Source organism: Prionailurus bengalensis, chromosome B3 (genome assembly GCF_016509475.1).
Source record: "Prionailurus bengalensis isolate Pbe53 chromosome B3, Fcat_Pben_1.1_paternal_pri, whole genome shotgun sequence".
In the NCBI taxonomy this organism is placed as follows: Eukaryota; Metazoa; Chordata; class Mammalia; order Carnivora; family Felidae; genus Prionailurus; species Prionailurus bengalensis.
This window is the reverse complement of record NC_057355.1, coordinates 115,897,555-115,919,310: the sequence shown is the minus strand read 5'-3', so window position 1 is coordinate 115,919,310 and position 21,756 is coordinate 115,897,555. Positions and strand designations below refer to the sequence as shown.

General features: G+C 54.7%; 1 protein-coding gene across 1 annotated transcript in view; it reads right to left on the bottom strand.

Annotated features, from left to right (window-relative positions):
* The window catches only part of PLEKHD1 (pleckstrin homology and coiled-coil domain containing D1), a 31,268-nt gene extending 18,165 nt beyond the window's left edge, over window positions 1-13,103 (bottom strand). Inside the window, exons 1-3 of the mRNA XM_043556444.1 lie at window positions 12,605-13,103; window positions 637-730; window positions 215-304 (exon numbers count right to left, since the gene is read on the bottom strand). Coding sequence (XP_043412379.1) covers window positions 215-304; window positions 637-730; window positions 12,605-12,753 — 333 coding nt within the window. The 5' untranslated portion in view covers window positions 12,754-13,103. The remainder of the gene's footprint in view (window positions 1-214; window positions 305-636; window positions 731-12,604) is intronic.
* Window positions 13,104-21,756: the final 8,653 nt, after the last annotated feature.

Genomic DNA, 21,756 nt, shown 5'->3' with positions numbered 1-21,756 from the left:
CCTGAGAGGAGCCCACTCTTGGGATGCCAGAGGCTGCCCGCAGCCTGCTCCTCCATCTCCTCCGCTCTGCTCCTCCATCCACCGTCCCACATCTCTATGACCCTGACACCCTCCCAGGCCAGGCCACCGGAGCGGTTGCCCCCAGGGAGCCTGGAGGTTCCCAGGGAAGCCGGTCTGCCCTGCTCAGTCCAGGCTGAGAGGAGAGTTTACTCACATGGAAGTCCTGGTGGGAGATTTTCATGGCATAGGGCATGCTGGGCTCTTCCTTGGCTTCCACCAGGCAGCCTCCCAGGGGGATGACTCCCTGAGAAAGAACGAGAACAGGCAGCCCCCACCCCGCCCACATCACTTAAGGCCTCTGGGAGCCCTCAGCCAAAGCCAGGTCCTGCCAAGGGCCCCAGGCTGGGAGCCAGACCAGAACTGACTCCTAGAAGGAAGAGGAAGGACTGGGGCAGGCTCGGGGCCCAGCAAGAGTCGTAGGGGGCAGGAGTCCTGTGCCCCAAGAAGGATTCATTCTCCAGACTCTCTGCTAGACCACAGCAAGAAAAGAGACTGTCTTCCACCCTTGCAGGACACCCTCCCTCATTGTCCCCATGGGGTCCTACCCACTGTGGCCCTGGGGAGAGGCTGCCTCACCTTAGGGTGTATATTGAAGTATTTATTGGTTTCGAAGTTCTTTTTCTCGCTCTCAGAGTAGTAAAGAAGAAAGCTCTCTTTGATGATGAAAAACCTACAGTGGGTGGTGGGGAAGAAGGGGCAATAAGGAGGAAAAGGGTGAGGTGTCTTGGGACAGCAAGGCCTCAGGGGGCCCAGCACTCACGTGGAGAGCCCGTGGGCTCACCAGCTCAGGCTCAGCCTCACCAGCTCGTGTTCCACATCTACGCAGAGGCCCCTGCTGGCCAGTCACCCGCCGCCATCGGCAGCCTGACCCTCACACCGGTAGGCAGCTGGACTGGGAAGCCCAAACTGCCTCCGTCCCGCTGCACCGCCACCCTTGGCACAGGAGGGCATCTGTAGTCCTTCCCCTCCCGTACCTTCATCCCCCGAGCCATCACCTCCAGTCCCTTAGGGTCCACCCCAGGAGAAGGGGGAGAAGGGAGAGAAGAAAGCTTTCCCACCATATCTGCCCTTCGGCCTCTCTGCCCTAGGAGAACAGAGCCTAGAAGCCACCCCCACCCCCACCTCACTAAAAGATTGTGCATAATTCCAGGATGGGTCTTCTGACAAGGAATCGTGAAACTGACAATTGAACCCAATGTGCGGACCAGGCTGGCGAGGGCAGGCCTGCGGCCTCCATGTGACGCCAGCACTCCCTTTTGTCCGCGTGCTTCATGGCCTCCTTCTGGGACTCACGTCTAACTTAGGACTTCTGGGACCTGGTGCTTTCTGACTGTTGTGGAGGCGACCGCCTGATGCCAACGTGCGGAGCACTTGGACCCAGCCTAGAGGCTCTCCTAGGATCGATGATCGGAGCTGACCGGAATGAAACACCAAGTACAATTCCAGGAAAAGATCCAGCAGGGTCTCAAAACCCTGAGGCTCAGGGACAACCACGGCGACTGGCCCCTTGCTCCCAGGGCCCCGGGAACATTCCTGTTATCGTGGCAGGATCAGGGGAAGGGGTGGGCGCCAGAGCCACTCAGAAGGGCTGACAGGAGCCGGCAGGGTGACTCTCTCCCCTGCCCCGCATTCAGTAACATCGCGTCGGTAGCTTGATATCAGTCACAGTGGGAGCAGTTACACCAGGAAAATCATCAAATGATACAAACAGGGCTCCCCACCACCCCCGAGAGAGCCAGTTGTCAGCCATTTGGAGGCCCCCTCTTGTCAGGGGCCAGAAAAATTGCCGAAGGTAACAGAAAGCCAGTTTATCTGCGGAAGTCCATCAGCCCCGTGATCTTTCCTGAGGCCACAGCTGCTGGGGGAGGGTCCCCGGGACAGCTGCCACCTCACCTCCCCCAGGAAAGAGAAGCTCAGCTTTGTCCTTCGGTGCGAGCCTCAAGCCAACCCTTGTTCTTTATTTGCACCGACCCTCTCGGCCCAGCCGGATACCGGAGGGAGCTGCGGACTTCTGCTCACGCCAGCTCTTCCCCCAGGTCTCTCTGCCCCCCAGGGAGAAAGGACACATAAATACCACCCTCTGCAGAGCTGCGGGGACAGTCTGGGCCGGCCAGCACCTGACCCCTGCCCATCCTCTCAGCGTTCCCACCACTTCTGCCCTTCAGCTTCTCTGTCCCGAGCCAATACCAAACTCACCATCCCCACCTCACTACTTTTTGCATTGCAGTTGTCCCTGGAGAGCCCTCCCTGTCGCTTGTCATCTGGCTGAGCCCTTCCTTGGTGACCAGTCCAGCCTACAGTGCTGTCTGAGCTCTTCCTGAACTTGCTGACCGGTCGGTGCACTTGGCACCCAGCACCAATATACCCAGGTGTTCTTCTTGTCCTGAGGAGATGCTGGGTTCCCGGGGGACAGGGCCACGCCCCCTGTGACCCATGGGCCAAGGGAGATGCCCCCTGCCTGTTTCAAAGAACTTCACAAAGTAGTTAAGAGCATAGGCTTCGGCATCAGACAGACCTGCCATTTCTTGGCTGAGGGGCATTAGGCAGGTAAGCTCACCTCTCCGAGCCTCAGTTTATTTACCTATGGAATGGGGATGAGAACACCTATCTCGTCTGTTATTTTGAGGACGAAATGAGGTTCTGCTCATCATTCTGCCAATTCCCAGAGGGCCCAGGACAGGGCTGAGTGATGCCTTCCCATGCTCTGAATATGCATCGCCCTAGGGAAGTGTGAGACAGACCAGCACAGGGTTGCCTCCTGGGGCCCTCCTCCCCTCCTTTCAATGGCTTCTGAAATACTGTGATGGACTGAAGTGTGTTCCTTGAAACACATATGTTGAAACCCTAACCCACAATGTGACTGTATCTGGAGATGAGATCTCCAGGAGGTAATTAAGGTTAAGTGAGGCCCAAAGAGTGGGGCCATAGTGCAATAGGAGGACTGCGGCCTTGTAAGAAGAGGGGGCTTGCATTCACTCTGCCACATGCGGACGTAGGGGGAAGGCAGCCGTCTGCAAGCCAGGAAGAGAGTCCTTACCAGAATCTGACTGTGCTGGCACCTTGATCTCCAGCCTCCAGAACAGTGAGAACACACATTTCTGTAGTTTAACAGAACAGTTGAACAGTTTAAGAGACTGTTTATCCCCATCTATGGTATTTTGTTATGGGAACCCAATAAAGACAAATACCTTCTTGCCTTCCTGACGCTTCTGGAGACCCCTCCCCACTGAGGGTAAAGCATTGTGCCAGGGACTTGGTTGGGGAAGGGAAGGATGTGATCGGTAGGTGATCACATGACTCACAGGCAGGGAGAGAACAGGGGCTCTGGAGTCAAACAATCCCCATCCTTCAAGCCATGGTCTCAGGCAAGCTCCCAGTCTTGCTGAGCCTCCCTTTCAAAGCTTCTCTATAAAATAAGGAATGCATGTATATGTCTCTTGGGGGCTGAAGATTTATCACTGAGTTCCTACTCTGTAGCAGGCAATGTCCTTGGTGCTAGGGATAGAATTGTGGGCAAGAGAGACACAAATCCCTGTCCCCATAGAGCTTATACTTGAGTATGTGTAGTGGGGAAGCAGGCAGTAAATAAATAAGAGAAGAGAAGCCATTTACCAGATGCTAATAAATGCTATAGAGGAAAATAAAGCAGGGTTAAGTAAGTAATGGGGTGAGGGGTGGCGGGGTGGGGGGTAGGTTTCAGGTTTCAATATTAAACAGGGTGGTCAGGGAAAGCCTGATTAGGAAGGTGACATTTGAGGAGAAGAAAGATGTTCCAGGCAGAAGAGCCTCAGGGGCAAAGGTCCTGGGGTGGGAAGTGTGTTGGGCCCTGGAAGGAACTGAGAGGCTATGGTGTGGCTGCAGCAGGAGCCAGGCAGAAGGCGGCAGGATCAGATCACTGGGAACACCAAGGGCCCACACACCATGCATGCCAGCCCAGCCTCGTTCCAGCTGTTCTCAGCTTGGTTTGGGTGGGGGTTAGGGTCAAGCGAGAGGAGCTGGCATGAACCTGGAGGAGGAGGGTGACTCCCCGGCTGGCAGGGATGAGTATCGCCCAACAAAGGGCACATTTGGCAGGCAGCCTTCCAGGTCCCAAAGAGCCACCTTTCCTCATAAACCTGTCTCAGTGACAGCTCACTGCTCCAGCCGATGATTCTCAGCTTCCTCTCAGCAGGTGGGGGCCCAGGACCCGAGTGCCCCTGCACAGAAGGGCACCTCGTCTTCCTGTCCCTTTCGTCAAAGTCCCCTTGCTCCCAGACAATCTCATTCTGACTGCAAGCCAGAAGCCATCTCCTGTGCCCTACAAGTTGGCCGGCTGTGCAAGGGCTGCAGGTAATCCCCACTTATTCAGCTGTTCTCCTATGTTGGCTCCCCCGCTAAGTGTTCTACATGTACCGGAGTAGTTGATCTATGTAACAATCCTGGAAGGCAGGACTCTTGTTCCCATTTTACAGATGAGGAAACTGAGGTGAAGTAATGTGTACAAGGTCACCCAACTAGGGCAGAGGTGGGGCTGGGATTGGAACCCACAGACCACAGTCCCTGCTCCTATTCTGCATGTGGAGCCGCTTCCCCGTTCGTTCGTGCCGGCACCCGGGCAGCAAACCGGTGGGCCAGGGGCAGTAGGTACCACGGCGGGGCTAGCCAAGAGTCAGAGCTCTGCCACATAGCCGCTGTGTGACCGGGGCAAGTCACCTGATCGCGACGCCTCAGGTCCAGGTGTGACTGAGGATAATAATAGTAGCGATATCTCTTAGGGTTGTTGGGATCATTAAATCAGTTTGGTCTCACAAAGACTTAGAATATTGTGTGACACGTGGTAAGTATTCAATGAACATTTACTTTTATTACTGCTATTATTATTACGTTCGGTGTCTGCAGCCACCTCCCCTGGCCTCCTTTACCATTTGCCCTCACAAGGCTCCTACCGGCTGGCCTGCTCCTGTCCTGCAAGCACCGGGCACTTTCCTGCATCTGCTGCTCCCTCCTGTCTGAAGCCTTCCGTCCAGGGCCACCTTCAGTCCTGGGTGCAGCTTTGTCTCCAGCCCTAGGCCCCTCCTCGGCAGCCCCACGAGGCTGAAGTGCAGCCCAGAGAGTGTGAGCGTGGGCAGGGGTCTGCAGGGCCGGCTGCCTTCTCTCTCAGGCCCTAAAGAATAGTAGTTTCACGTCCAGCTTAAGGGACGTTTGCAAGGTGCCAAGACGCTCACTTTGCTAAGTGTTTCATTGTCATTTTTTTTTAAGTTAACTTATTTAAGAGAGAGCGTGAGTGGGGGAAAGGCAGAGAGAGAGGAGAGAGCGAGAATCCCAAGGAGGCTCCCTCCCCACCATCAGCGTGGAGCCCGAAGCGGGGCTTGAACTCGGGGACCGAACCTGAGCCGAAAGTCCAACCAACCGAGCCACCCAGGCGCTCCTGCGTTATCTTTTTAAATCTCTCACAGCCACTCTAAGAGATGGGGGTATTTGTGTTTCTGTAGCCTGAGGAAATGGAGGCACAGGGAGATTAAGCAGCTAGTAAGAGGCAGACTTGGAACTCAGTTCCGTCCACAGACGCAGCTCGTGTTCTCAACTGCGGTGCTCTGGACGCCCGGCCCTGCTCTCCACTCCATATGGCCCCTCCCGGTCACTCATCACCTGAAATTGTCAGTCCTCCTGGAGCCCTTTCCCTTGGAGAGACTGCAAGCCGCTGGTCAGCTCAGTGGGGTGAACATTCACGAATCACCTGGTAAGGCCAGGCGGGGCCCTGGGGCTGGATGACTCCCTGCCCTCGAGTTGCTTAAAGTCAAATGCAGGCGAGAGAGGATAGAAATCAATAATTAAAACGAACAGCTAATCGAGCTCCTCCTTTGTGCCAGGCACCGTTGTGTGTGTTAACTCGTTCACTCCTCGCATCAGCTAGGTGAGGTAACTGTAGCCTAGAGACGTTAAGTAATATGTGCCCCAGATCACACAGCTGGTAAGTGGGGGAGCTGGGATAATTACAAAGTACCAGGATGCACTGCACCACTGTAAAGCACCGAGTACCCTGTGACACTGTAAAGCACCAGGATCCCTGGGACACTGTAAGCACCAGAGGAAACTACAGCATTGGAAAGCACTGGAATACCCTGAGACATTGTAAAGCACCAGGATACCCTGGGACACCATAAAGCACCGGGATACACAGTGACTTGCAAGTTTGTATGGGGTACAGGAAGGGGGCAGACCAGGGAGGAATGAAATGGTTTAGGTGTCCAGCCAAGGGCATTCTCGGAGAGGAGGTGACAGCTTGAGCAGGGTTTTGAAGAATGAATAGGAGTGTGTTAGGAATCTGGGAGGAAGCCAAAGGGGGAGGGGGGCATTCCAGGCAGAAGGAACAGCATATGTAAAGAACAGTGTGTTCAAGGTTATCAAAATATGTCTGGGATTACCGGCAGATAAGTGCAAACAGGGTGGGCAGTGGTGTGGGGGGAGGGGCAGTAAGGGGACCAGAGCAGGGTGGGGCTGCTTCTTGCTGATGAGGGGAGCTGCCAGCTTAGGTGGACAGGGTGGAGACAGGTGCCACCCAACACAGACAAGGGGACCCTGGAGGGATTTCCTAAGCTTTGCCTCCACCTTTTACTCCCCTCCTCGGTGCTCTGAAAGCGACAAAGGCTCAGCCAGAGCTGGATGGTCAACACTGGCCTCGCGATCAATCCAGCTGAAAGTGACAGAACATGCCGCTTATGCCCACGGGTCCTTCCTGAGTTGGGCAGGTCCTGTTTAAGACAGAAAGGGATCTACTTTGCTGAACTTCTTCTTTGGGAATGCAGAAGCCAAGCATGGGAGTGGGGACTGGAAAGGGTCTTGGAGCACAGAGAGAAATTTGGAGTCAAGGGAAATCCTGGAGGGCTGTGGGGAGGAGGGCTTATGGGAGAGCGCAGAGGAGAGAGGACCCAGAGAAGATGTGGGAGTCTGGGTCCTACAGTGTCTAGAGACAGTGGTGAAAAATCCCATCTCCGCTGATGGCAAGATGGGGTGCCTGGAAGGCTTGAGAAGACAGGGCGCCAGCACTCAATGAGACAGCGTTCACACTTTGGTGATTTAAATGCCTCTTCCGCCTTTCTCACTGCCAAACCTTCTCTTCAGCATAGTCTACCAGACTCACAGATACCTTGTGTGAGAGGCGGGTGTGGCCATGTGGCCACGGGGTAGGGTGGGGGAGAGAGAGGGATGAGCTGAGTTCGTGCAACAAGGACTGCCTACAGTGGACGGCACATTCCTTCCATAAACAAGGAAATGAGAGTTTAGAGCCTCGTGAGGAACACAGAAGCGCGGGTGCTGGTTTGGAGTTCCTCGGGATAAAGTTAACTCACTCTCCAGATGGCAGCGAGAGTCCAGTAAACGTGAGAGCCACCCGTGGGTTACGTTTCTCAGGAAGGTGGCTATCTAGCGTGGCTGCCCCTTCTTCCCCAGATACAACCTTCCAGAAGAGGACCAGCACCCAGTCTCCCTTATCCCTCAGCCTTTCAGGCATTGAGAACGAGTGTGGGTTTGGAGCCAGGTGAATCCTGGAGCCGGGAAAGGACAGCTTATCAGAAGTCCTTTTCAGAATTGATAGAAGGATGGTAGAAATGACACAGCCCTCCCCCCCCGCCCCCCCCCCCCCCACCCCGTGTGTGTCCCTTTTTGCTCATTCCGGGTGGCCTGGTATGCTCAAGGAGTGCTCATCCTGGCCTGGGCCACTTGTGTGGCATTAGGTCTGAGGCGGTAGGACAACAGGAATCCTACCTGTGAAGGGCACGAGTGATGACAAGTTAGGGTTTATGCAGAGCATCAAGCCCAAGGGACTTTTAAAAAATGTTAGTGCAATTCTTCAGACAATACAGTAAAGACAGGGTTAATCTATAAAACTGATCTTGGGGCGCCTGGGTGGCGCAGTCGGTTAAGCGTCCGACTTCAGCCAGGTCACGATCTCGCGGTCCGGGAGTTCGAGCCCCGCGTCGGGCTCTGGGCTGATGGCTCAGAGCCTGGAGCCTGTTTCCGATTCTGTGTCTCCCTCTCTCTCTGCCCCTCCCCCGTTCATGCTCTGTCTCTCTCTGTCCCAAAAATAAATAAAAACGTTGGGAAAAAAAATTAAAAAAAAAAAAAAAAAACTGATCTTAGTGCCGAGGCACTGGGTGAAATGGGCGGAGCCTTGGAGCCCCTCCCTGTGCTCCCCACCCCCTTGTGCTAAAGTCAAGGCATCTCTAGAGTCATCCATGGAACACAGTTGAGAAACCTCAGTGTGATCCACCCCCATTTTGTAGAAGATACACTGCCGGCCACTGAGGGGAGATGCTCTCATGCCTCAGCCTGGCCCACGAAGCTGGTCACTGGCAGAGCTGGGACTGGAACTCAGAGCTCCTGCCGCCAAGCCTCGGTTTACTTTCCGGCACAGCCCCATCCGCTCTCAAAGGAAACTGCTTTGTTATTTCCAAGTTCTTTTTTTTTTTTTTTTTTTTTTTAATTTTTTTTCAACGTTTTTTATTTATTTTTGGGACAGAGAGAGACAGAGCATGAACGGGGAAGGGGCAGAGAGAGAGGGAGACACAGAATCGGAAACAGGCTCCAGGCTCCGAGCCATCAGCCCAGAGCCTGACGCGGGGCTCGAACTCACGGACCGTGAGATCGTGACCTGACTGAAGTCGGACGCTTAACCGACTGCGCCACCCAGGCGCCCCTGTTATTTCCAAGTTCTTGACATAAGCTAGCTGAAGTGTCCTGCTTGAGGTCTGACCCCTATGCAGGTGGGACTCATTTTCAAACAGAACATCAACAGCCACTAGGGACTGGTCCTGGGGTTGGGGATGGGGGACGTATGACTTGTTTGTATGAACTCGCTTAACTTTGGGAGGCTTAGTCCCAGCGAATCATTAATTCAGTGAAGCCTGAATTAATATAGTTTCACTGTACAGCTGTGAGATTGTGCCCATCTCCTTAACCTAAGGACTCAGTGGAACCTCGATGCCACCCCCTCAAAAGGGGCAAGCGTTGTGGACAGAAGGATCTGGGGAGATCCCGCAGCTGCCAGCTTGCCCCCTCCCACCATGCTGTCGCACTGGAAGAAGTGTGGAGAACACAAACTGATTATAAAAAGAGGAGTCTGCGGGCACCTTCCAGCTGTGATAAAACAAGCAGAAATGCTACAGCTGTGTTCGTGGGACACCTCCCACGGCTGTGCAGAATTCCATGTGCGCCAGAAAGCAAGAGCAAATCCCAGCGTCACTAGAGGCTGAGGCTGGTGCGTGGAGGTGACACGCAAGGCTCTTCCCCTCAGCCCTTGGGGACAGCTCGGTATTGCCACGTCACCTCTACGAAACGGTATCTCGGAACCACGGATGAAACTCCCAGATCCCAATTCCCGGTGGGAAGAAAGTCTCCCTGGATCGTTTTGGCATGATGACCACCATCTGCACAGATCTTTCTACACCCGGGCTGGTTATAACCTGAGATGTGGGAAATGTAGCACTTAGTGGACACTAAGTGAGTCTTAGCTCCCTGAGACACAGACCCACCAATGTTCCAGGAGCGTGAGCGTTTGGTCTGGTAGGACAGCGTGCACGTGAGCTGCTGCTGGGCCGGGTTCAGGGCCCGTTGGCCATCTTACATGGGGGGAAGCAGGAACAGGGAGGAGCGCAGAAGCTGCAGGAATTGGCTGGGCCTTCCTCATCAGGGTCTCTGGCCCTGGCATTTGTTCAGGGGGCACTGGGGGGAGGGACAGAGGCCAGGGAGAGATTGCACCCTGGGAAGGTTGGCCTGCCCGAGGGACCGGCCCCACTGCAAGCTGATGCTGGCTGAGGCTGAGATGCCCTCCTCACCTTTCCTCCTTGTCTCTGAGCGGCCAGGCCTCTGCATCAACCCTGCTCACAAACTAGGAAGGACAGAGTCATCAATCAATCTTACCCTCTAGACACCTCTCCCAGCTTCTTATCTTTTAACTAATGTTTTGATTCCTTTCCCCTTTTGTTCCCCACGGTGTGTTGGGGGGGGGGGACAGGGAGGGGGAAAGCTGATCCTTTAGCTCAAGGGCATCTTCCCATCCCAGGAAGGGCAAGTCTGCTCAGGCAGTAGGGTTTGGAGGCACAGGTCCCGAGATGGGCCCTGAGCCTGAGCGGAAGAGGTTTTACAGAACCCAGCTGGCCACGGCCGGTTCCATCTTGCCCATCCGTTATTTATGCGGCTTGGGAGACTTTCCAGGCCCCCTCCCCTTAGCTGCCCAGCTAGAGCATCGATCGCCCTAATGGCAAGGCTGTGCAGTGGCCGGGCTGGGCTGCCCCCTCCCCAAGCCTTCCTGTGGCCGCTAATTAGCTGAAGTCCAGAGACTCCATTTCACAAATGGGGAAGCAGGGCCCAGGGGGCCCTGCTGGAAAGCAGGAGGGGACTAAGCTTAGCATCATGCCTCCCCCACCCCAAATGACTGTTAGTTTTTTCCTGAGCCCCAGGGGAGGGGGAGCCTGTCCAGTGGCAGTTCCAGAATTCCAGAAGGGAGAAAGGTGACAGTCTCCTCAGAAGGGGGCTGGAGGACTTGACCTGAAGCTGGCTTTGCAGAGCATGTGCACTGTTCTGACTTAGACTGGATGGTTTTTGAGTGGCTTTGGGGGCTGCTGTTGGAGAGTATGGAGTGGAGGTGGGGGGCGGGGGGCTAAAACCTCCCAAGCCTCCTTTGGCTCCACTACCCTGCTTTGAGCTGGGAGCCGTTGCCCCTGACTCCTCCCAGCCCTGGAATCAACTGTGGGTACAGGGCCTAGGTCCCCACCACTGTGGGTGAGGAGGGCAAGGAGACATATCCTGGAGTTCACAGGCCCCTAGCATGTACTAGGGATGCGATCGGGTGCAATTGGCTGGCAAGAAGAATCCTGGAGGACAAGACCCAGACTCAATGTAGCCACCAGACCCAATGGAGAAGGAGCAGTGGCTGCCTGGAGGCTGGAGAGGGGAGCTTCATGCTAATGGTACTTGAATTTACAAGCAGCCTTCCCACCCCACCCACCCTACTAGACTGTGCGAGTAGAGACAAGGCTGCTCCTGGCCCTCAGGAAGTGCGTCTTAGACAGCACAGCCCTGGAAGCCCCTCATAAGATGCCCTCCGAGCTCCCCCAGGCCTCCTTTTAGGGGAGGAGACATAAGTTTAACTTGGGAGGAATGCAAGTAACCTATATCCCATTAAATCCCAGAAAGAAACCTGGCAGAACCAACAAAGGTATGTGAAACTAGCTATGGAAAACGTGGAACATCCCCCCACACACACACACCTTTCGTTCTATGTATGGTCTTGTAGAAATATTAAATTATTAATCCAAATAGAACATCAGAACCAAACACATCTCTGTGATCTGTGATCTGTAGTTCTGGAAACATCTAAGGCTCTGCTTCAGGACAGACTCGTAGTGGGATGGGAAAGAGAATCTAGACACACTCCTAGTTTCCTGGAGGGGTCATGCCTTCAGGGAGAGGCTGGATCAGGATTTGAGTTCTACAAACCATTCTAATAGCAAGTCTCAGAACTCAGATTGATTGGCTTGAGGGTGGAGACAGTCCAGAAGGTAGCCCATTGCTCCTGCAACCAGCATTGGGAGCCTCCTGCAAGTTTAGGGCTGTGAGCCATTCCCTCAGTACCTTCCTCCAATAAGGAGCCCCTTCCTCCAGTACCTTCTAGGCCCATTTATAAGTGGAAAGTGGCTACTGACTGACATCTGGTGAGTCCCCTCTGAGTTGGGGACTGGGAAGCTGGTCTGAAAGACAGGGCTGGGGCTGCTCTGACCCTCTCCACCACCCCTTCCAACAGATCAATCCCCTCCCCTCCCCCCCTCAGTCTCTGTGCCTCTCTACCCCAGCTCAGTCCCTCCTTTCAGCCCCCTGTGTCTGAAGCACTGGGCACTCTTTTTCCTGGGCCCAGATTTTTAAAAATTAGCTCAAGGGACAGTCGGAGGGGTTGCCAAAATTATGCCACCACCAGTGCGTACAGACTCTTCCTGGCCCTTCCTCTCTCCCCTGGCCTGAGCCTTTCAGCAGGGCCATAGGTGGAGCTAGCAGTGTGCACAGGTGAAGTAGGGGAGAGGGGTAGGACACAGGAACCCCACCTCTAAGCCCGATGCTAGATGCCTGGCGCGGGGGGGGGGGGGGGGGGAGGTTGTGGAGATGATGGAATTGTCAGTGGGGATCCCAAGAGGATATCTTTGGCTGGAGATAGGGCTTCTCCCTCCCCAGGAGAATCTAGCCCACCTTGACACAGATGGTCTCCTACCATGGCCATGATCTCTTCCGCCCACACCCTACGTCCCCACTGGGGCTTATATCCATTCCACGGAGAATTCCCCACCCCCCCAGGCCAGCAGGCCCACGCCAGCTCGACCAGTAACCGACAGAATGACCCCAGCCCCGACCGAGTTCAGTATCTTCCAGGGAGAGTCAGGATTGAGTGAAATAGGGCGAGGCCAAGGTCACAAAGGAAGTCAGAAGCAGGATGGTAATATAGAGGCCGGTACGGGGTCCTTAGGCCCTGGGCTCCCCTCCCCAGGCGGTCCTCACCGGGCGCGGAAGGCGCACTCACCGCCGGGACCACTTGGCCGACGGCCTCCCGAAGGGCCGCTTCCACAGCACACCGTAGAGCTGCACTTTGGTGCTGATGTCCAGCGCGTCCGAGTCAGTCTGCTCCAGAGACGGCGAGGGCGACACCGAGTTGGACTTGGACGTGAACATCCTGCCTCGGCAGGACTGCCCCGGGCCCGGCCCACCCTCTCCCCCGGGCCGGCACAGACGCTGGGGCTCCGGGCGAGGGCGGGCGCGCGGCAGAAGGCTGCGGGGAGGCGGCGTCGGCCGGTGGCTCTGGGCTCCGGGCGCCGTCGGGGCGCGTCCCGGCCGGCGGAGACGCGGAGCTGCGGGGGCCGGGACCCGCCGCCGGAAAGCGCGCGGGGTGGGGAGCGCGGCGCGGAGGGGGCGCGGGGAGCGCAGCCTGCCGCTCGGCCTCGAGATTGGGGCGGGCCCGGCGGGAACCCGGCGGGGAGGGCCGCTCAGCCTCCAGCAGGCAGCATCTCCCCCGGCTCCCCGCGACAGCCCCAATTCTGGTGGCCCCGATTGGCTGGGAGGGGCAGGTGAGCTAGCTGGAGGCCGGCCGCGAGCGCCAATCAGGGCGGGCGCCGGCTGGAGGGCCGGGCTCCGCGCGTCCGGAAGGTCCCGGCGGGTCGTTCGGCCCGGGATGCGGCCGCAGCGTTTCCCCACCCCCACCCCTCTCGCCCGGCTCTCCCCCCCACCCCCCGCCATCTCCACCCCCGTTCTCTCTGGAGTGCAGACAGGGCCTACACAGAAACTGGGAACTCGTGTGCTTTGTTATGGGCTTGGAGTCTCTCCTGGAGACACCTACTCGGTGTCTGGGTAGAGGAGAGCAAAGAGCAAGGGTTTGGTGTCAGACAAGCGGGCTCCGAATCCCAACTCAGTCCTGCGGCCCCGAGAAGCTGCGGAGAGCCTTGCTTCCCGCACCTGTAAAGCAGGGATGCCAGTGCCTCCTCGGGCAGGGCGCTGGCCAGGAAAGACTTCAGTAAGTGCCCGAAGCGCCCGCCCGGAGAGCAGGTTCCCTGCCTTCCCCGCCCCATCAGGTGGGTTCCGCTCGGCACCGCCGCCTCCGCCTTGCCGGGATCAGATTCCTTTTCCCAGAACTTGGTCGTCTGCGTCGGCATTTGGAATTCAGTGCCAGTCCCGAGCGTCAGTGCAGTTTGTGTCCGTGATTAATCTGCGCGCCGGGCGGGTGTTCCCGGGCGCGGGCGCTCCAATCACATCCGCTCCTCTCTGTCTCCGCTCTGGGCCACCGGCTCGCCTTCACGCAGAGGCAGACGGCTGCCCAGCCCCTGGGGACCGCGGGCGGAAAGGCAGCGCTCGGAAGGCGGGGGGAGTGAGTTTGCGCAGTCGGCCCACTGGACAGCCCTGCGGTCACCCTTCCCCAAGGCCGACGAGCCACCTCCGCGCCCTGGAGAAGACCACTCTCCCCCCTCAGGGGGCTCTGATTCCTCCTTTGTTAGAGAAAGAAGTCGGTTTGGAACGGAAGTTTGCGAATGGGTGGCCGCAGAGCCACGCTGGTTTATGGATATACTTTATTAATTTGTCCAAGTAAAAAATTATCTTCCGTCTTTATCTGAGGAAGTTTCCTTGTTAACTGTGTACGCAGAGTAACCAGCGCCCAAAGTAAGATGCAGAACGTTTTCCTCACTCCAGAAGTAAGTGCACCTTGCCCAGGCAACTGCCATCTCTCGCCCCCTCCCAGGCAACTACTTTCTCTTGCCAACATTTCTACACCTTAAAAAAAAAATTTTTTTTTTTTTTAAATTTTACCGCCTAAAATGCTTTTCTCCACAGACCCACTGCTCCCTATTTTCCTTTGCTCAGCTCGCTGTGCTCATTCATTACCTGCCTGGCTCCTCCCTGTAGCCATTTGACTTTGTGATCCTCAGTAGATGCTCCCCAAGGCCTTCCCAGGTCTAGCATTCCATGAGTCCACTTAAGAAGGGGCCTGGCAAAGAGCACCCACACCCTCCCCCTAATGAACTCTGGAGTTCCCAAGCCAAGGCAGCACCCCCTGGTGCTGGCTGTCGGAAGGGGCCCATCCGGATTCCCTTGGGCCCCTCATGGCTCACATGCCCCTGCAGAACATCTCAAGTCCAGCCTTAATACAGGGCTCAGGGCCTGGGTCCACCAGGTGGGGTGGGACAGGACCAGGCAGATGACGGGAGCCCGTGGAGAGTGCAGAGTGGGTATCTCGCACGCTTTGGGGCTCTTTGGGACACTTGTGCTATTGCACGAAAAATTTCTGACTTTGGGAGTCCTGCTTTTTCCCAGACGGAATCAAGAAAACTTGTGTTAGGAGCCCGTGGGGTGGAATTCATGGGTCAGGGGTACTAGGACAGGACTTCGAGAATGCAGGTGACAAGCAGGAAGAAAAAAGCTTGCGTAGGCATCGGTTTCTCGAGGGAAGGTGGTACCAAGGGCATGTGACTTTGGGGGCGAGCTGCGGCTGGGAGACTGCGTTTGCCGTGCAGCTAGCAGTATCCACACTGGCTGCAGTGGCCGTGGCGGGAAGGGGGCACACAGACAGCAGCGGCAAGGGCTCTGCGGCCCCAGCTAGCTCTCTCATCAGCGTGCTTCCTCAGCATGGTTTTGGGCGGCATTCCTGGTGGCTTTACCTCCGGACAGGCCTAGTTCTCTAGCCCTGCCAATATCCTTTTAATATATTAATTCCTTTTCTGCTTAATCAGGTCAGGACCAGCTTTGGCTGCTCATGAAGGACCAGTGATGAGCTCATGAGCCATAGGAGGGAGAAAGGCAGGGTACCTGGAATCATCCTTAAAGGAAACCCTTCCCCAGGAGAAGGGCAGCGTGAGCCCAGATGGTGTCCGGGAAAGATTTGGTGTTTTTACTGGAAGAAAGAGAGCACAAGTGTCTTCAGTGGTGAAGAGAAGGCAGTCTTTGCCCATGCCCTCTACACACAGGACACCTGAACAGACCTTAGCTAATGGTGCTTGAGGCGAGGGCTTGAACTCGTGAACCATGATATCATGACCTGAGCTGAAATTGGACGCTTAACTCACCAAGCCACCCAGGCGCCCCAACATGATTTTTATTATTATTTTTAATGTTTATTTATTTTTGAGACACACACACACACACACACACACACAGAATCCGAAGCAGGATCCAGACTGCGAGCTGTCAGCACAGAGCCTAGCTGACGCAGGGCTCGAACTCACGAACCGCGAGATCATGACCTGAGCCAAAGTCGGACACTTAAACAACTGAGCCACCCAGGTGCCCCAACATGTTTTTTTAAGGAGTACAACATGATTTAATACATGTATCATTTTGTACTCCTTAAAAAATGCTTACCATTGGCGGGGGGGGGGGTATCAGCTGTGGCTGTGAGATTATGTTCCCCATGCAGTGTTATTAACTATAGTCATTATGCTGTACGTCAGATCTCCAGAACTTACTAATTTTATAAGTTAAAGTTTGTACCATTTGACCACTACCTCCCCATTTCCCCCACCCCCAATCCCTGATAATCATCATTCTACCCTTCGGTTCTATGAATTTGACTTTTTTTTTTAAGTTTATTTATTTTGAGAGAGGGAGAGTGGGGGAGGGGCAGAGAGAGAGGGAGAATCACAAGCAGGTCCGCACTGTCAGCGTAGAGCCCGATGCAGGGCTTGAACCCACAAAACTGTGAGATCGTGACCTGAGCTGAAACCAAGAGTCAGACACCCAACTGACTGAGCCACCCTATGAATTTGACTTTTTTTTTTTTTTATTAAATTTTTTTTTTTTTCCAACGTTTATTTATTTTTGGGACAGAGCGAGACAGACCATGAACGGGGGAGGGGCAGAGAGAGAGGGAGACACAGAATTGGAAACAGGCTCCAGGCTCTGGGCCATCAGCCCAGAGCCCGACGCGGGGCTCGAACTCACGGACCGCGAGATCGTGACCTGGCTGAAGTCGGACGCTCAACCGACTGCGCCACCCAGGCGCCCCTGAATTTGACTTTTTAAGACTCTACACATAAGTGAGATGGTAGAGTATTTGTCTTCCTGTGTCTGGTTTATTTCACTTATCATAGGGTCCTCCAAGTTCACCCATGTTGTTGCAAATGGCAGGATTTCCTTCTTTTTACGGTTGAATAATATTGTGTCTACATGCACTGCATTGTCTTCATCCATTCATCCTCCTTCCACGGTCACTTGTGTTGTTTCCGTATCTTGGCTGTTGTGAATAATGCCATGTCTTCAAGATACTTATTTCCTTTGGATGTATATCCAGAAGTGCGGATTGGATTATCCTTTTTTGCTATCAAGTTTCATGTGTTCTTTGGATTTTAATCCCTCATCAGACCAACGATTTACAGATAGTCCTTTCCCATTCCACACGCTGCCTTTTCGTTTTGTTGATGGTTCGCTTGCCAGGGTTTTGGTTCGAGGTAGTCCCACGTGTTTATTTTTGCTTTCGTCGCCTTTGGTTTTGGTGTCTTTCGGTGAATCTTCATTTCGTAACGACACAGTGGTGGTTTGGTCCTCGCGAGACAATACCACTCCTGGCTTAGGTATCTTCCCTGAGGGATGATACCATATATTTTGCCCCTTAAAAATCACCAGAGGGTGTGTTTACATTGTACGTAAGCACCTCAGCTGGCACCTGGACTAACAGCCCTACCTCAGTACCGTTATGTCTACTTCAGTCCCTTGCCCATTTTCTGATCAGGTTATATTGAGTTATGTGAGTTCCTTATATATTTTGGATATTAACTTACCATATATATGGTTTGCAAACATTTTCCCCCTTTCCTTAGGTTGCCTTTTCATTTTATTTCCTTTGCTGTATGAAAGAACATACATTATCATAATGCGTTGCTTTTATCCAGAGTCTGCAGGCTCATAGGATAGTCACCATTGTTCCACGAGACAGGTGTACCCATCACACATGGCTAGCCCATGGTCAGGAAATGTGTGAATATTGACTGGGATCCAACTCTCTGATCTTACACTTCAGCCAGAGCGAGCCAGACACAGTCTTCCTTAACCCACTCTGGTCAGGAATGGGCAGGCATTCTCACATGGGAAACGGCGACAGGGGCTCCCTGGAATCACATCCTGATTGGGCCCCCAAAGCTCCCAGCAGCCCGGACAAGAGCGAATCTTCCCATGGCGCCACCCCCTCAGTTCCCAGCCCTCTTCGTCCCCGACCCCACTCTCAGGCAGGCAGGCCAGGCAGGTGCCAGGGGAAGGACCCAGGAATGTTCCTATTTTAGGTTCCCTGAGCTGCCCTGACACCGGTGTCAGCCTGATGGCTGGACCCAGCACAAGTATCCCTAAGGGGCCAAGAGGCAGAAGAGGCAGAAAGATCTGGCCTCCAGGCCAGGCCCTGCTGTAGCATCAAGTCTCTCTCATGGAATCTCTTTCCTTCCTCCAACCCTAATTCCATCCCTCGGGCTCCTGTCCTGGATTCCACAGGTTATGGCACTAATTCAGCCTAAACGACACCACCATCCCTCGGGTCATCTTGGCCTGACTCCTGTGGACCTTTGCTCCTCCTCCCGTTCTAGCGCTGTCTGCCTGCCTTGTTTGGAGTTGTCCTCTGTGTGTGTGTGTGTGTGTGTCCCTTCCGGACTGTGAGCTCCTTGAGGACAGAGTCCAGGGCAAGTAGAAGGTGCTCAACAAATGCTTACTGAACCGATTTGTCTTCCCTCCGCCCCATTCAGGTGCCATGATTTCTTGTTTGTTTGCAAACCAAATGGAGCCCCAACCCCTCAGGGCCTCAGTTTTCCCTCGTGAGAACAAAACAGAATCTGTGGTGTGGTTGACAACGTCTGAGAAAGCAATCTTTAGATGGCAGGCTTGTTGCCTGCTTTTAGTGTGAAGACGGGTTTAAATCCAGGCCCTGCCATCCGTTGTGTGAACTGAGGGCAATCACGGGGCATCTCTGGGCCTCGGTGTTCTCTCAGCCCCACTGGATGTCTGTCCCTTCATCCCAACCTGCTGTCCGGGCTCCGGCTTCTCTTCCCCCCACACTCGGCCCCGGTGCCCTCACGCCCATTCTGATATTCTGAGAAGCCACCAAATTTTCACAGCTCCTTTTCACTTGCCGTTCCCTCAGTCCAGAATGCTTTTCTTCTCCTCTTCCCCCAACTCCTGCTTTAAGATTCAGCTCAGATGACTCATCTTTAGGGATGCCGCATGAATCGTGTTCCACTTGGACTGAATTTTCTAAGGCCAGGCATGAGTCCTAGGCTCCTTTACCTGCCTGGGGCTTGGCTACCCCTCCCCCCGCCCCCAGGGGAACCCAGGAAGGGGGAGGTGGGGTACAGGGCACCACACGCATGTTTGAAGCCAGTAGGCCAAAGGTCTAAGGGGGTGGGGAGCCAAAGGAGAGTCTGTGCGGGCGCAGACCAACCGCCCTGTGTCCAGGCACCCCGCACTTGAGATGCCTGAGCTGGGAGTTTCTTACATTGACCAGATAGTTCTGTTCTCATCAGCGGTTGTTAGGCTTTGGCCCTCTCTCTGCCTAACAACTGCTCACACCCAGGGTTGCCAACGTAGAAGTGTTTCTGGGGGTGGCCCAACGGCCTTGCTGCCCTGCCAGCCTGCCAGCTGCTTCACAGCACTAACAAGTTCCCCTGGCATCCAAAGGCATCGCAAGCTGCTCAGGAACATTGAAGGTATTCAGTGCTCCCCCTCGTGGGTGCTGTGTGGATGAAAATGTATACATTAAGTTGGCTTCCAAGAGGAAGTTCATTTCATTGGGGGAGAGGGGACGTGTTCAGTCTGGCCAATAGGCCTAAGGCCATTTATTGTTAGAATCTCACACACTCTCCCAGAACGTGTGAGCAAGAGCCAGGGTGCCGGCTTTTCATCTGGAAGAGAATTAGCAGTTCATTGGGTCAGAGGCTTGGGCCCCAGCATTAGCTTCATTTTACTTGATGAAAGCCCTTGGCCAAGTGACTTAGAAACCCCTGAGGCTTCGTATATCAAAAAGGGGCCCTGCCAACTCTCAGCATGGTGCTACCCTCGGAATGTTTTCTCCGGGTCCAAGAGCTTATGTTCTTTTCTGGTTTCTCCAAATACCAAGCGAGAGAACAGAAGGAGGGTCTACTCACATGCCTGCCCCTCCTGCTCCTACCTGCCCCCTCGGGACAGGGGAACACCTGATCCACCCAGGGGCTGGAGGGCTGGAAGAGGTGGAGGGTGACGACAGAGGTTCCGTGATATGTCCCCTTGAGTCAACCGGGGAGCAGAGGGGACAGGGCTCTGGGGGAGGGAGAACCACAGGGTAGAAGGAAGACTGAGCACTCACCTGGCCCTCTGTATGTAACTGTAACTAACACAGATGTGTGGAAATGGGGGGGGGGGGTCTTTGAGCCCCAGCCAGGAAGTGGGGGAGACAAGCAGGCATGAGGGAGGAAAAGTCGCCAAGCCCCACCTTGAGGTGCCGGAGGAACCTCTGGACCACCGCGCCCGTGAACCCTCCGCCTGGTGATATGAAATCAGAAGCCAGCCGGGACTGCACCTGGGAAGGCTGGAGGGGAGGCTGCAATCACAAAGACCCCAGCCGGGCCCCGTTATCTGTGGGATTTTAAATCTGGAAGCACAGATGTCAACTAGGGGACCAACAGGTCCCGCGCATCACCTGCGGCTGCCTCCTGTTTGTCAGCCAGCGGCACCGTCTGTGAAGAGTCCACGTTCTCTGTCGTGTGCCACCAGGCCTTTGCCACGAAGGTCCTCCTGCCCCGAGAACCGTTCCCAACGCTTCACGGCTCATTCTGCTCCACCTGTGAGTTCAGCGCAGGCCTCGTCTCCCCCTGGCTCTTGTCCCAAAGCCTCGCTCTGGGTTCCTTGCCCCCCATTCTCTCAGCCTCCCAGTACCCACCTCATTCTTGGCAACCGTGTTTCCTTTTCTGAATCCCTCTCTGAATCACACGCTCTTTAAGGACCGGGAGCCATCCCTCCTCCCTTTTGAACACTCGGCCCTCATGAGGGCCCCGTCTGTAGGAAGGGTTCACTTGATGCTGCTGAATGAAGAGGTAAGGCTCAGCTTACATCCTGTTCCACCTTCTGGAGAATATAGGATCTATGCCCTCCTACACATGACAGCCCTTGAAGTCTGACGGTGGCTATCAAGTTCTGCCCCCGAGAACGTTCCAGATGAAGGCAAACATCCAGTTCCTTCGACACCTCCTCACATGCCCTGGCTTTCCATCCTGTCTCCACTGGGCTCCCTCCTCTCGTGGCTCTTGTATTTGTCAGGATCCCTCTATAAATAAGGCAGTCAGAATGGGACACACGTTGTCCCTCATGTTCTGACCCAAATTTACAAACTGGGGAAGCAATGGCTAACATCGCAACAGAAATCAGTAGCTGAGCCAGAAGTGGGATCCAGATGTTCCGGTCCCCCATCCGTCACACAGTACCTTACTAACATTAGCTGGTCGTGGATTAGGAACCCAAACCCAGTTAACTTCCCACCTGTACACTCAGCCCCATGCACTGACTCCTCACCTCTTTTGCTGACTCCCAAACCCTCACCTCGGTGTGAGCAAGGGCAGAGCTGCAAGTAAGGCCAGCAGCTGGTCCTGCCACCGATTAGGGAGACAGCTGGTGCCAGGGAAGTGGGGGGCGGGGGGACCACAGATTAGAAAGAAAGTGCCTCTTTGGCACACCGATTCATTTAACAACACGTATCTATTGAGAACCTAGCTTCCTGGAGCTTGTATTTTGGCAGGGAAGGACACAGTAAGGATATATATTATAAAGCAGATTAAAAGATGACCAGTGCTACAGGAAAGGAAATAATAGAATAGGGTAAAAAGTACTGGGACACGGTGGGCAGATTAGTTTTAAGCAGGGTGGTCACAAGAGGCCTAACTGAAGGAGGCTTTAGACCCAGACTGGAAGGACACAAGGGAGCTAGGGGAAAGGGCATTTTAGACATAGGGACTGGACACAAGGTTGCTTATTTCTGACATTATAAAAACTACACTGTAGGATGCTGCCCTAGCTTGTGAAGAACTAGAAACGAATTTACAAATTGCACTTCCATTAAAATCTCTATTTCCAGGGCCAGTTGGTCTCAGCCTCTGTATTCTCATAGAGCAGCTCTGCCCTTTGAAATGAACCCACTGCGATTGAGATCTGTTGCCTGCTTCTCTTTTCTGGGAGCAGGCAGCTACCTTC